The sequence below is a fragment of the Cylas formicarius genome, unplaced genomic scaffold (assembly GCF_029955315.1).
Source record: "Cylas formicarius isolate icCylForm1 unplaced genomic scaffold, icCylForm1.1 PGA_scaffold_6__28_contigs__length_40554024, whole genome shotgun sequence".
Lineage (NCBI taxonomy): Eukaryota > Metazoa > Arthropoda > Insecta > Coleoptera > Brentidae > Cylas > Cylas formicarius.
This window is the reverse complement of record NW_026844347.1, coordinates 2,669,634-2,684,597: the sequence shown is the minus strand read 5'-3', so window position 1 is coordinate 2,684,597 and position 14,964 is coordinate 2,669,634. Positions and strand designations below refer to the sequence as shown.

The 14,964-nt window shown below is 32.9% G+C and overlaps 3 protein-coding genes across 21 annotated transcripts in view; 1 reads left to right on the top strand and 2 right to left on the bottom strand.

Annotated features, from left to right (window-relative positions):
- Positions 1-4: 4 nt before the first annotated feature.
- LOC132702938 (lanC-like protein 2) lies at positions 5-5,641 on the bottom strand. Its single transcript, XM_060671823.1, has 8 exons — positions 5,395-5,641; positions 5,177-5,341; positions 4,971-5,116; positions 4,347-4,494; positions 3,536-3,750; positions 3,330-3,441; positions 3,126-3,272; positions 5-2,932 (listed from the first exon to the last, which is right to left on the bottom strand). The coding sequence occupies exons 1-8, from the start codon at positions 5,533-5,535 to the stop codon at positions 2,750-2,752; spliced, it is 1,257 nt and encodes a 418-aa protein (XP_060527806.1). The 5' UTR covers positions 5,536-5,641; the 3' UTR covers positions 5-2,749.
- Positions 5,642-6,465: 824 nt separating this feature from the next.
- Positions 6,466-8,879, top strand: LOC132703752 (uncharacterized). 3 transcript variants are annotated; one of them, XM_060673197.1, is made up of 6 exons: positions 6,466-6,578; positions 6,638-6,835; positions 6,900-7,067; positions 7,116-7,328; positions 8,526-8,618; positions 8,691-8,879. In XM_060673197.1, the coding sequence occupies exons 1-6, from the start codon at positions 6,538-6,540 to the stop codon at positions 8,863-8,865; spliced, it is 888 nt and encodes a 295-aa protein (XP_060529180.1). In that variant the 5' UTR covers positions 6,466-6,537; the 3' UTR covers positions 8,866-8,879. The 3 variants fall into 3 exon arrangements, with proteins under 3 accessions (XP_060529180.1, XP_060529178.1, XP_060529179.1); XM_060673195.1 differs by having other exon boundaries at positions 6,477-6,578; positions 6,620-6,835; XM_060673196.1 differs by having other exon boundaries at positions 6,477-6,581.
- A 2,095-nt stretch (positions 8,880-10,974) lies between these two features.
- Positions 10,975-14,964, bottom strand: part of LOC132702755 (serine/threonine-protein kinase tousled-like 2) — a 103,997-nt gene continuing 100,007 nt past the window's right edge. For all 17 annotated transcript variants that reach the window (XM_060671490.1, XM_060671492.1, XM_060671501.1 and 14 more), the window contains one exon: positions 10,975-14,413. In XM_060671490.1, the coding sequence (XP_060527473.1) occupies positions 14,198-14,413 (216 nt within the window). In that variant the 3' untranslated portion in view covers positions 10,975-14,197. The remainder of the gene's footprint in view (positions 14,414-14,964) is intronic.

The following is a 14,964-nucleotide window of genomic DNA, read 5'->3' as shown; positions in this document are numbered from 1 at the left end:
AAAGGTTGTCAGGTTGCTGAATTATTTTGGACTTTGTAAATAGGGAGACACTTGTGAATTAAGCAGGTACATGGTTTGCTGTAGCGCTTTACACTGTTTTTAATTACCAGAGATCAAAAACCAGATCTACATTGACAATGTATATACTGTGTTGAATTTAACCAATATCACCAAAAGATGAAATAAACATGTTCAGTTAAAATTCTCGGTATACAGATTGTTCGGGTGGGGGCTACAGGTATTTCGACAAAGATGAGACCTACCTACCAGGTTTCGAGAGAAATCCATAAAAGGTTGTAATAATGGGAGCGGTAACTTTGCATTTGATAACTTGGTAATACTGCTCCAATTAAATTCAAAACTTAATAGTCAAAAGAAGTGATAAGATTTTTCCATTTAATGTGTGAACTTTTCAACTAATTTGACTATTCAAGGGGTCCTGGTTTCCAAAAACCCTTTAAGGTTAAAACAAATATTGTTGGACAATTTGTTGACTAGAAAAACTTAATCTTTTTTGGGAAAAAACTAAACGGAAAGATTCCTATTCAAGCCACCATTCATTTCGTCAAATTTTAGCCAAATATCTCATCCCCTCTTGATCTGAAAGTATGCTTGTTAAAAAAAGGTTAAATTATGATTAAGCTTTCATTCTAGTAGGATTGTACTGTACTGTACCCCAGAATTCCTCTGCGGGTTACCTCTCATAAACGTGTCGAGTAAATACCACAAACACTGATTCCCTTATCCCGACCAGGCTGTATATTATACCAATAGTATATATGGCACCAATTTGATGTTGACCCTTATAGAAAGATAGGCTGAAAATGTTTGGAAATTTATTTATGCTTAAGAGTTCTTGGTCAGATTTTTAAAAAAAGTACAAAATCTGACCTGTTGGAGTGCCTTGTTTAGAAATGTACAAAGTTTTTGCACACTATGAAATTCTTGAAAAAAAATTGTAAAAAGAACCTAATAAATTTGTGCCATAAAAGATTTAAGTTATTGGGACATTTTTACATAGTGTTTAAAAATTTTTCACAAAAAGCAGAAAAAACTGTTGGTCTACTTAGGCTGTAATATGTGTAAATATTGTATGTATTGTATAATCATGTATTTTTACATATCAGAGAAATGTTAAAAATAATTAGATAAAAAATCGGGGAGTATATTTTCTTTATCTTGTTGTTTTTGTTTATATCTTTTAAATTGTCAATAAGATTTCCGCTTATGTTTATGATTTATGGCTGCCCAAAGGCAGACAATTATCTCCTAAGATCAAGTGAAAAATTTTGTTTTATTTTGTTATGTCGTTTTCCCGAATCTCCAAAACATATTTATTATTATATAAACACTCAAACGCAAATAACGCTAGAAACAAGAAAGTACCATTGTTTGTTTGTTTGTTCTTTTTTGCTAAATTGAAACTCAAAAACGTTGAAAATGTGAATAATAAAACTAGTTTTGTTATTCCAATGGGCCATATTTTGTAAATTGATGCTATTTTGGTAGTGTTTTTATCTAGGAAATTTGTAAATAAGATTATAATTTAATAGATGTTATGAGTATTAGTTGACCTATTAAAAGAAAGAATGATTATTTTAATATATGGTATTATTTGTTAGGACATTAAAACTATGTTTTCACTTGTGAAATTCTATATTATTATCGTTCTTAAGGCAGAGGTTAATTCTCTCCACAATAATAATTGATACACCTAGCGACGGTATTGATTTCAAAACTTTCCACCTTTATTTTCCGAAGCATTCATGTCAAAAACTTCGCATAGCGGCAAAATTTTTCTTCGAAGATATGTCTTAACATTGCATTTAATGTGAAAATCGGGAGTGGTAAGTTTTCAAATTAGAACCCTGTTCATTACAGTTCTAGTTAATTTAAAATAATTTTTATTCTACCAAAAATGTGCTTGGAGTGCAAGGAACATAATCTTCAGCCACATTTGTGTTCGTGGCACATCAATATTTTATATTTTCGGTTCATCTCCAACGTTTAACCTCTTTTGTAACCCCGCTTTTTATTAAAAGACTAACAAACTATCAAAGATTGGAAACAGAATATGAATATGATACATTTCATTCTGGATTGGCGACAGTATCCTTTAAAAATAGATCTAAACTACTAAACATTCGGATTACAGCAAAATCTTGTGCTTGAAAAAAAAAAAGGTTAAAATAACACTCAAAGTATTCATGAGAGCATTCATAAATCTATATTATAATTTTTGTCCTCAATTTGAATAGTCCATTAAGCTAGAGCAATAAAACAAAGTAAATTTAATACAAAATACTTTTTTAGCATTCTAGGTGGTTCCGGACTTCATTCTGCACAACAATTAACAAATTTGTTAATATCATTCATCTTTCGATCCCCTGTAGAATTATAGTTTTCACTGCTCTCCAAGCATCAACTGCAATTTCTCGCTAATAAGATAAAACACTTACTTAAATGACGCTATAAAGTCATTTATAGCAAAGGCCAACAAGTGCCCTTCTCAAGAATCTTTTCACCAGATCATATGTTATTAAAATATTTCTAACAATGTATATTTTTAAATATTGACTAGATACTAATTTTAAATGTTTAGTGAGATCATTGAATGTAACATAAAAGACAATTATGGTGTAAATGCTAAAAAAGCTAAGGCAAAAAACAAACACCTTCACAGAATGTAGCCTATGTTGCGACATTTGCGCTCCCCAGTCTTAATTTATCTTCAACATGTGAATTGTGTTTAGAGACTAAATCCTGGGAACTTTGCATTCATAGGATCCTGGATGTCAAGCAGAAGATACATTGGTCCAGAAATGCCTTCGAATAATGACATTGGCCGATCTGGAGTGCACTCTTCTTTTTGTTTGGTATAATCCAGACAGTACTCTGCAAACTTTATTGCCCGATAAAAATGTTTCTCTTCCTGCAAACAAAATCAAAATGAAAACAAATAAATGCCAAAAGTGCCAAAAAATAACAAATGTGTGCATGTACAGATTTTAACATCTTCAAAGTTCAAGTTACTTGAGTATCTTGTGCACTATTTGAATCTAATAAGCAAAATAAGATAGTCAATGTGAATCATTCATTCGCCCAGTGTGGTTAATTATATTTACCCCAGTTAATTGAAATAACTCCAAAAAAGAGTAGGCGTTTCCAGAAACTCCATGGCATAGGCTGTACCCTTTTTTTAATAAACCTCTCCACCAAATAACATCGCCGCATTTTATAGCCGCTTGAAGATAAGATCGTTCTCCAAACACCTTTAAAATGTGTACTTATTATCTCTATGAAATTACATTCACAAACCAAGTATTTACCCTGTATGCTTCACCATACATATACAAAAATCCTGGGGCTCCATGGCACCATTGCACATATTTATCCGACTTTCCGGGGCCAAGCGATGAAGGGAAATTCCCAGTTGGAAATCTATACAGACAGCGCAACAGGAAAATATGTTATAGTTATAATTTGTACAAACATAACTGAGGGCATACACAAATTCGTTTCTATTATAAGGTACCTAAAAGCTCCCAAGAAGTCGATGGTTGGTTTAATTTGATTCAGTAATTCATCTTCAGTTAAGTAGTCTTTGGCTTGCAGAAGAAGATAAAGTATGCCAGACGCGCCATGGGCGGCCCCCAAATACTTTTGGCCGTGCCACTCCCACATTAACGGGACGTCAATTTTCAAATGCTTTGCAAGTTTTTCGCCACTTAGCAATATTGCTGTTATAACCTAGCAAAATTAACTTTATAGGCCCTTATCCTTAAACATAGAATAGTGTGGATTTCCCAATAGAGGACTTTCTTGTCAAAGGAAAGATGACACAAACATAATTTGTTGTACTTAACTTATTGAAAATGTAATAATTGCTCTTTATATAACTGTTAGCAAGGAATCTATTACCAGGTCAAAATGGTTTCTGATCTTAAATTATTTTTTTAAATGGAAAAGCTTGTATTTTATTTTCGATTGACTATATATAGAGTTATTTTAAAAAACAAGCTGCTTAAAATGTTTGTTAATGTTTTTAAAATCATTTATTTAACTAATTAATGTAAATTAATACATACTTAATTAGCGGGTTTACTTACTTTACTTAATATTGCGAAAAAAATGGAATGACATGACATTAAAAAAAAATTGTCATAAAAAAAAGCCAAAGAGAAAGAATCCAAGAATATGAAACTGTTTTAATAAATTATAAATAGTCACCTATTAATGTAAGAATAAAAATTATTGAAAATTGTAGACTTTATGAGTGTTTTGTTATCTGTCAAAATAACATATAATATTTGTTTCACAAAAACTGGAAACATTATAATACTTACACTTCTGATGACAGTTTCATTGAAGGGTTTAGGGGAGACATGTTTATTAACATACAAGAGGGCATAGAGGAAACCCGCGCGTCCATACAAATACTCATTAGGCAAATCCGAACCCACATTTTTGACAAACTTTAAGAACACAGTCAACCTAGAAAGCAGTCAAATAATATCTTTAAAAAAAAGAACCATACGTTTATGTCAATATACTTAAGTCCAGGTATTTTATTTCAATCACACACTAACGAAATAGGAGGAAGTCAAAAAATATAACAAAGTGTGACATGGGGAAGTCATAAACTTTGTTATGTTACATGAAAAAATCTAAAGTATTCCAAGAAAATACTTCAATATGTTGCCAACTCCATTAATATTTATGCAAAATAATAAATTTATTTGTTATGCAAAACTTAGATTTTTTGTTGATTTTATAGAATATTTCCCGATGATTTTAAACAAATTATTATAATTGCGAAAAGTAAAACTGCAAAATGTGCCTTCATACCTGGAGGTGAGTGTAATATAAATATAACAACCTTGGATAAGGATGTCACTTCATTTATAGGTGCTCATATTTAGGTCAATAATATCACATTAACAAAGAACAAAGTTCACCAAAAATCTTACTTTTTAATGCAGTAATCAAAAATTTTTTTATCTTCAAGTTTGTGTGATATAACTGCACCAATTGATAAGGGACCAGCATCTCCACAAAGAAATGAAATTTTTTTCCCCTTCAATGCTTCAAACTGAAGATAATTTTTACGGATATGCTAAAATCAAAGAAGTTAATTTTATATGTGTAATTAGAAACAAGAGAATTTAAAACCCACTTTTAAATTAGTCCTGTCGTTTGGTGCTTGTCTTAATAACAGCATAGCCACACCAGCTGTACCAGTATAAACAGAGTAATCATCAGTTGTCCAATTCTCTAGTTCTTTTAATGTTTCATCCCACTTAAAACCTAATCTCAGGCTAATTCTGCTCGTATTGCTTACCTAAAAAATTCCGATATTAAGGATTATATGTTCAAAATACGTCGTTCTTGTACCTGGGTTTTATTTTTGATATGATTTTGGGCGTTATTCTCGGTGTAATCTTCATAATCGTTTTTGAAATAATATTTTTCCATGTTAGGCGACTGCGGTTGCGAACCTGGAGACATCGTGATAGGACTTCCCCGATTCTCCATTTCTCAAGAACTTATACGCAAAACAAACAAAAATATGAATGCGTTATTGTTTTATTTGTAAACAAAAGTTTGTTGACAATAGTCACACAAAAATCAAATTGAAAATGACAACCTCATTTCTTCTTCTTTACTCTCAGTGGGCAATCTACTTGAGATATTCGACCATTAGCATACACCATGCGGAATTTGTTGACTAGATATACAGGGTGTTTAGAAAAGACGCGGTAACATTTAAAGGGATGATTTCTCATATCATTTTATGCAAAAAGTTGCCGTAAATGTGGGGGGGGGGGACAACCATATAAATTTTATTGATAAAGATATACCGCCACCGACATTAATTTAATTTCGAACTTCCCTAAGATCGAGCGCCAACAACTAGTTTTTCGTCTCCATTTTTTTGCTTCGTTCTTGACATAAAAAATAAAAACTAATTTGCACATATTTAATGGACTAAAAAGGCATTTTATAACAATTGCTAAAATATCATGCAGCACTACTACAATATGTCGAAATTTTACGTATGTGCTCATTAATTGAAGATCGGTAGACACCATCAGCAGCTTCGTTTATATTTTTGTAAGCACATTTTTTTGTATTGTATGAATACACCAAAAAAAATAAGTTTAATTAAAATGTTTAAGATGCCGATAAATATTTCACTTTTTTAATTTTCTTGTCTGGACGTTTAGAACTAGGCAATTTAGGACACAGTCATAACAATGTGAAAAGGAATTACCTCCTTCAATACTGACTTGCCGTAAACCACACCCTGCACACTAGATAATGACAAAGGAAGTTTAAAAAACATTACAAATAAATTGTCGTTATCACTAGCCAAATCATCATATATTTTGGGGAGCATATGTAAAATAGATTGGAAATATTTAGTAGTATCAAATTTAAATATTGAGTGACATTGACATCAGTGTTTACATTATCATTGTCAGTCAATTCTTTGTGTATTTACCCAAAATTTGTTACTTTTAGCCGTCTACATCCATGGAGTCTCTTTGTTATCAGGAGTTAACAGTTCCTCCAAGGTTGTATGTTTTTGGTATTAGATTTTTTACATGAAACATAGTATTTACTTTACCGAAAGAAATACAATCAACAAATTTACGGTACAATCTGCAAAATGTTTGAGTCCTCCTAGTCCAGACTCTCCACCTGTAGAGGTTTCTCACAACGGATTGGTTCAACCTGATGAAGGTGTACAGGTGGTTTTGCCCATTTTTAACTTCACTGATTTTGGTGACCAATTTCTAGAAGAAATGGGTCTAATTGACAGAAGTCCTGGGTTTGTATTTACGTTAAAAAAAAATTTGTTTCTTATTTTAAATATGATTTATTTCTATGTACAGAAAGAAATTTAGTACGGACGAAATGGAAAAGGTGGTTACTACACTCGTTGTGCGGCATCTTCTAAATTCTTCACATTTAAAACAAAGGCTAGATAATGAATACGAAAAATATAAATCCGAATACGATTGCCTTCTGTCACTTGTTTGGGATATATCTAATCGCTTAAGGTAAGGAAATCATTAAGTATTATTTTTTATTATTATGAGCGTTACTAGAGACCATCGATGCATTGGAACCAGCGAACCCATAAAGCCGGTGTTTGTTTTACTGGAAGAGATTAAATTGAGACTTAGAGATTTATTGCAGACGACAGGTCAGGTTGCAATATTGGTCCACGAGAGTAGAATGAGAAGGTGTTGGAATTTAGTTACAAACTATTTGGCAACGCTCAGACAAGAAAATGAAGAACTAAGGAATAACGCGCTTAAGTAAATTAATTCTTTAGCGCGTCGATTGCCCACGTTAACTTTCTGGCTCTTTCTATTTAAATTCACTAATTGATTTACATAGTTGTGGTTCGAGTTGTTTCAACTGCATGTAGGTTTATAATTGCCGGGGTGTAGCATATTTAATTTAGGGTTACGGTCTAGGGCTAATTTTTTACTATTGTTTGTTAGTACAGGCTTTGCACCACATAGGAAACTTTTTTATTCCTGCTTCGGAAAAACGATAGATTGTCAATAAATTTTGATGCGGCATTCCCTCAAAATATGCCCAGATCCCATTACTCGGGCAAAACGAGTGTACTGTGTTTGTATGGCTGTTTAGAAAGAAACAATTGAATAAAATTTAAACGGAAGCGAAAAGATTCCTATTAATTACAAATCTTCTGGAGTCCTTCTGCGTCTGTCGTCGATAAATCGAACTTGCTGACGTTTCCCATCATCCTGTTAGTATTTGAAACTGGTTCGTATTCTACTCTGTATCTGCTTATATACTGTTTAAGAGGACCGGAAATTAAGGAGGGGCATGAAAATTTTCTCGGATGACTGATTCTCACATTGGTGAAAAATAAAGACCTGAGTCGCGGTTAAGATTGTTTGGTTGCTTATAGATTTCTATGGAATCTCGAAATTTTCTTTGGTAGGAAAATTGGTTACATTTTTTTACATTTATTTACAAGTGGTAAATCTGGTTTTAAAGTTACATTTTTTTTATAAGTTTTGATGTGGGGTCAGCGATGTTTTGAATTTAAGGACGGACCACACTGGGAAGTGTGAGATTATTTTCGCACTGATTTTCTTTGGAAAATTGTGGTGAAGTGTATTTTGTGATGGAACCCTTAATATCTCTAATGTGGAAATTATCTTACCAAAAGATTTTAAGAACGCAAAAAGTTAGTAAGTATGGGAAAAAAATATTCATCCAGTGGCGTTCCACAAAAAAGTTCTACAAGGTTCCAGTACGGTTGACATCCACATCATTATTTATTTCGATTATTTTTACCGATACCTGAATTTATTATTTAAAGATATAAAAATTTCCTATATGGTGCAGACTTAATTAAATTTTGTCAGTTTTGTTATATTGCTGAAGTTAATAAAGCCCTAAAAAGAGTAGTCCAATTAGGTTAACCACTTTCCGAAGAGCGAGATTTCTTGTTGCATGCAATACATTTGTTATAGTCATGAAAATATCTCCACCCAGACTGGTTTTTTTCGTCATAGATTGACAATGCTCAGAGATAGTTCACATAAGTTACATCACTTCAAACTTGGGTAGGTAAATTGAATTGACATTACAATGTTAGTGTTAATTGTAGTATCAATTCAACTAACTTTTAGTCTAAGTTTTAGGAACAATTGCAAAATGAAGATACTCATAGGAATCTCTGTGTGCGTAATAGCTATTGTATCTAGTTTAAATGTAGTACTGCATCTGAACTGTCGACTAACTAGTTCGGAAACTCAATATTGCCCGTTAGATGGAATTGTTAGATCAGCCATAGGAATTCCACCAATGTAACTCACAATCTTCATCCGATTATTAAACACTTTCAAAAATTGTTTTTTCGTATGAGTTTTTGTACCCTCTACTAAATTTTCAATTATAAATGTACCCAAAACGTAATGGTTTCCGAAAATGTAATTATAGCACGCGACACGTTGATAAAACTTTGCTCGTGCCAAATGCAACTAGTGATTAAAATGGCGCTTCTCAAACTTATTTGTTTTGATATGTTTGATGTGCGCACTATTAGTCACGTCGCCTTAAAGTTTTTCCACTTGATCTTGATCCGTGCATTATTGGTTGCTTTAGAGTAAAAAATATACATTATCATGTATTTTCTTGGTTTATCAATATTATATTGTATTGTATGATAGTTGAAGTTGAAAAAGGAAAACATAAAAGAGACTCCGGAGTTACGGTTTTATAAAGTGGGTGGGTGACCTTTGAAACGAAATAAGAAGGGTGAAATGTAGATTAAAAGAGACAAAAAGGGTGAGGAAAAATCGGAAAGACATAGTTGAAACGAATGGTGGAACCATTTGCCAGATTCTACCTTTATACGGAACGGTTTTCACCAACAAACTTGGTAAGGGTCTTTGATCTGGTAGACCATTTGGCTTTCCAATTCCAAATCATCATCGAAAAATGATTGATTCGGGGGTGCATTTTCCGAAGATGGCGATTCTGGTAATTGAGGGACACTGGTTTAGTATGGTATTGATTGTTATGTTGTAAGAACCCATGATAAACTTAGATGGGATAGCGATCGTGATCATATTCCTCTTGTGGGTAAGATGCCCATAAAAGGGCGAGTTATTGGACTTGCACAGTCGCGAAATATATAAAAATGACTGGGTAGTTATCCGATCTGTGTGTTTCATGTCCAAAATGTCTTAAAGTTTGGATTGCATTTAAAATATACAGGGTTGTTTAGTATAGCTCTAACTGGTAGGGCGCGTAGCCCCATATCTCTTTACCACTGCAGGATAAACGAAATGCAAATTTGTGAACCTTTTTAAAGGAGATAAATCATCAAAAATTCAGTTTTCTGCAACATACGATTTAATTCTTTGAATTTTGGCCATATGTGAAGTTAAAGTTGACAAATAAAAAATACTACAATTATTTTATAGAAAACATGTTCTCTTACGAAAGGAACAAATTATTAGAAACACTTTCGGATGCGGCCATCTTCAGCAAAATTTAAAAAATGTTTAAAACAAAACAACTGTTTTGTCCAAATTGGTTGAATTTTAAAAAAGATGCATCTTATTATAAAGGGATCTGAGTGGATCGATGGTTAAGACTCGAGCCTTCCCTGGAGGTTGTGGGTTTGCATATCACTGATAGCGGCGGTGGTGGTGTGTTTGCCTGCCATTTTACCGACATGTGCGTATAGCGCTCGCATTTTTTTTGTAGCAGCGCTAAACACCGAGAAGGAGATTGTTATATCACACGTTTAAACAAATTACATGCGTCGTTTGTATAACAGCTTCAAACAGTTTACTCACTAAGTTAAGTTTTATTTTAGCCTTTTAAAGCTGTTATTTGGTCCCTTAATAAATTTCCACTTAAAAGATAAGTTCCTGGTACAGAACAATGTTATACCAAATCTTTGGATTGCACCCGGCACATGTCCCCTTTTGCCCTCATTGAATAATCACCCATGAGTACACATAGCGACTGACGCGATTTGTAAATATTACAAAATTCGGTCGTTCTGTTGCTGGATAATGTCTAATAACATTATGTACATGCGAAATAGAAGTTTTCTTTTTAAAAAATTAGCAATGTTGCACATTACTTGTCGCTATCTTAATATCGTGAAATCACCACTGACCATAATTGTATTTCTGTTCCTAATTCATTAACTCATATCTGAGCGTTAATATAAATTTAGAGTTGGCTCGTTTTCTTTTGAACATGATTTTCTTCTTTTAGCATGAATGCAGTTTCCTTTAGATTTTTCGCTGCTGATTACTGCCCATGGGAAAAAATCGAACTCCAGCGTTGTAAAATCGCTACACTACAATTTACTTGTATCTGTTAAATAAATTCTTGGTTTCCCCAATGCTCTCGGTATAATAAAAACAATAACTCTTCAATTAGTATAACCTATATTTTTTACAGCAGAAGGAAAAATAAATTAAATTACTTTTGAAAACTTTACTGTGTACTTAAATACACATTGTATGTACAATGGTAAAATATATACCAAAAGAAAAGAAAAAATATGTGAACAATTGTATAAAATAAAAGTATAGATACAGTCAGTACATAAACAATAATAATAACGATACATTTTTTTTGCATCTAGACATGACTTTTATCTACTCTTATCACAATGTCCGTGGCACTGACGCGACCACTCCACACAAACAGCACAGTATAAATAAGTAACATGAATTTGTTTAATAATTGCGAGTTTTATATGTAGTTCCGGTTCTTCAAATTGAATTTGCGAGTATCTAAGTGGGCCCTAAATTTCAATTAAAGACTCAGAACTATGGACATGTTTGTATTGCAGCTTCTTTTTTTTACCTTTATGAGACTATGTACAGTAAGATTCAATTATTTCGATTATCCGTTCAGAAACCAAGCTCAACCATTCATCCTAAATATAACAATGTGCAATATACAGTAACTGTACAAATTAAAGTCAAAAACATACATCAGTCAAAATAGTTTTTCGATGTTAATTTTGTTTAACTTTTTTGCACAAACACTATTGTTGATTTGTTTGTTGTAAGGACACTTTATCATTTATGTCAATTACTTGAGAGTTATTACGAATTACGCTAAAACTGAAGGCAATACAAATCTTTGGGTCAAAATATCTAGTAAAAATGTACGATGCAAAATTAAATCAAGAGTTACAAAAATGTTAACTTAGGTAAGAAGATATTCCTTTATAAATTAAGGCAAAAAAAAATACTTCACGTGAATACTGATTTAAATTAACATCGAAAAGCTGATAACAAAGTCGAATCCAACCATATTATTTATATAACACTGGTTGATGTCCAGATTTCTGAAACAGATGGTGATTACCAAGCTTTTGTTTATTTCTTTTAATTAATTAATAATTGAACACTGAGACATTTTATGATGTACCGATTTAATTAATTTGAACCAATTAGTTACCACGAAGCTATAAAATACCGCAAAATATAGTTTCCAAAAATTTGCTAACAATTGTTTACATTATAATTTTCATGCCTATAGTTACTATTGTTTAAAAGAAACATTGACTAAAAATCAGAAAAAAAAAATCTGCCGCCTCGTCAATGAATGCGTATACATAAAATGTCTCAAAAAAAAAAAATCCGGTGCTCCATTTTTTTAATAAAAAGAAAATAACTGCTTAGAAAAAGCCATTCCAATACAAAAAGTACTTTTAAAAAGTTGAGAAAGGATTCCAGTCACTGTGTAGTAGTACTTACATTATTTGACACTGTATGGCGAAAAAATCTTACAAGGAGAGAATAATCAGATTTGCTCGTTAACCTTCCGTAATCTTCGCGCGACATGAAAAAAAATGACGTTTAAGAATTGCTGAAAGTGCGTTGAATTTACCTTTACTGTATATTAATTAATAGTGAAGGAAGTCTTACTGAGATTTAACATTTAATTTTCGGGTACGAATAATCCCAAAATGGCTGCCAAGACTTCAATGATCAGTCACCGCAACAGATACTTGTAGTAAAAATATGCTTGAGAGATATTTAAATATTATTATTATGGTACATGACAAAAATTATATGAAGTAGTATTAATATCTTAAAAACTTCCGAAGAAGCCAGACAACCGATAAAAAAAGTAAATAAAATATTAATTTATTAAAAAAAAGTAAACACGAACATAATTTAATTATTTTGTTTTTTTTAATCATAGTGACAAAGAATTCTATTCTGATTAAAATATAAATATAAACATTTTTTCTGAGCAGCTGTAGTCACTGTAGTCATAGGTTTGCGCTAATTGGGAAGGTTAACCACCTTTCTATGTATGACTATTATAACAGTCATTTGCTTTAATGCGTTAACGGAGGCATTTATTTGCAAATATGGATCTCTGCCACAGTATAAGATATTTTCTGCAAAAAGCGTTTAAATGTTTTCACGCAACTATGAGTAGTGCAATCAAATATCGAGCAAATTGTAATGAATTTTTTGGCCTGAAACGTGATGAGAAATCAACTACGCATGGTACAAAGCAAGGACACTTTAAAAATTAACTCACCAAACATTTTTTCCTCATTTATACACAAGTTTTATATACCTATTTATAATGTGAAACAGATATATTTTGGGGCCATATCCTCAGTTTTGCACTTACACCTCGTTTTTAAAAATTCTTCTGCTACTTTTATTTTATTAAGCAAGCGGTCTTACGATGGCCATCGAAGAGCTTCTTTAATAGGAACTCTTTTGTTTTGTCACAACTGTAGTCAAGAAACGTGCCTGGAGATACCTTTTGCTATTGCACACCGTCGTTTTATTAAAATTATTAATGGAATTTAAGAATTAAAATGTGGCGGTGTACTTTTTTTTTTTTCATCGGTTCAGCCAACCTAACCAAATTCACTTTACATTGTTATTTCCAAACACGTTACCGTTTAGAACCTCCCACAAGCTCAGAACCTAAAGCTTCTAACTACACCATTTACCAGAATGGCCCCTTAACAAGCCAACTTTTTTTTTGACTAGATTTTATACAACTTCGTTAACTTCTGGCAAACCCGCACGGGCTGCGTATGGATGGAAACGCTTCTTCCTCGCAACTACTACAGAACGCCGCTTCGCGCTTTTTGAACTGGAAATAACTCGTCCTCGGCCATCGCAACAGCCGCCTGATAAGGGATCGAAGCGAAACATTAAAAGAGATTGACGTAAAAAGTCCACACTAACTCCGAGCGTCTTCTAATAATTCACAACATGTTTATAATTCTTTCTTACCGTTTTGACACTACGATAAATGTTCAACAAGCGTTTCATGGGGGTGAGCAAGTCCTATCTCGCTTAGGATCCTGCGTACATATATATATATATATCGAATAATGGAACATGAGAACACGACAATCGAATCGATTATTTTTTCTTGTGGCGTTGATTCTGCTGTAATGAAATCCATTCGTTTGCAACCGAAATAAAAAGAAAAACAATGTAACAACGAAGACCTCGAAAACAAATTTTGCAACGTCCGTTTGCCACTGTGCTCCAGAATGAATGCCGCGAACGCGACGCGGCAGCACGAGCGACGCCAGTGTCAGAATGACGGGACCGTCGGTTTGTTCCGATCTCCGGCATCATAATCATTTTAATAACTTAACAAACACAGCACTGCACTAAGATGACGACGAAGCGTTCATCGCCCCGAATATACCCGTCGAAAACGAACTGGCCTGTTGCTGTTGCTGCTGTTGTTGCTGCTGCTGTTGCTGTTGGTTCGATGTGACTCGCGAATGCTTAGGCATGGGGGGCTGTAAATATTCATGTTTGGCTAATGACAGAACATCGATACGATCCTCTTTCCTGTAGGCTAGGCAACTTCTAATGAAACTCTGTAAAAAGAAATTACACGCTGATACCGACGTACTACCATCTCCGCTGGATAATGAGGAAGTGTGAGGTGGGAAATCCTTTTTGCAAAAATGTAATGATTTATGGTATATGCACATAATTACGTAGTGAGTGTAGTCACTGCGTACCTTTGTTATGGATTATTATGCCATATTTAAAAAAAATGTTGCTATTATGAAAATTATTCTTACAAATTTTATGTTAATTCTAAAGAAACATGATGCGGTCGGTTGTGTAGCAGAATCAGGATTATATTTCCACGATACGTTTTGTTAAAAAGTTTTTATAGGCTTTATCGTATTTTAAGAAATTTGTAATTTGGTCGAAGTCGATCAACCGTAAAAAAAGCATACAAGTTGTTGCTAATTGAGAGTGACATTTTCAATATTACCTTGAAAATATGAAGGCGTTTCGTGCGAAGTTTTAAATTTCCTTGTTAAAGGTACTAATTTGTTTAAAAAAAAATGTAATTTAGCACCTGCCTATCTATTGTTCCTACCATTTTTTCCAAAACTTAATTGTGACCGTTGTT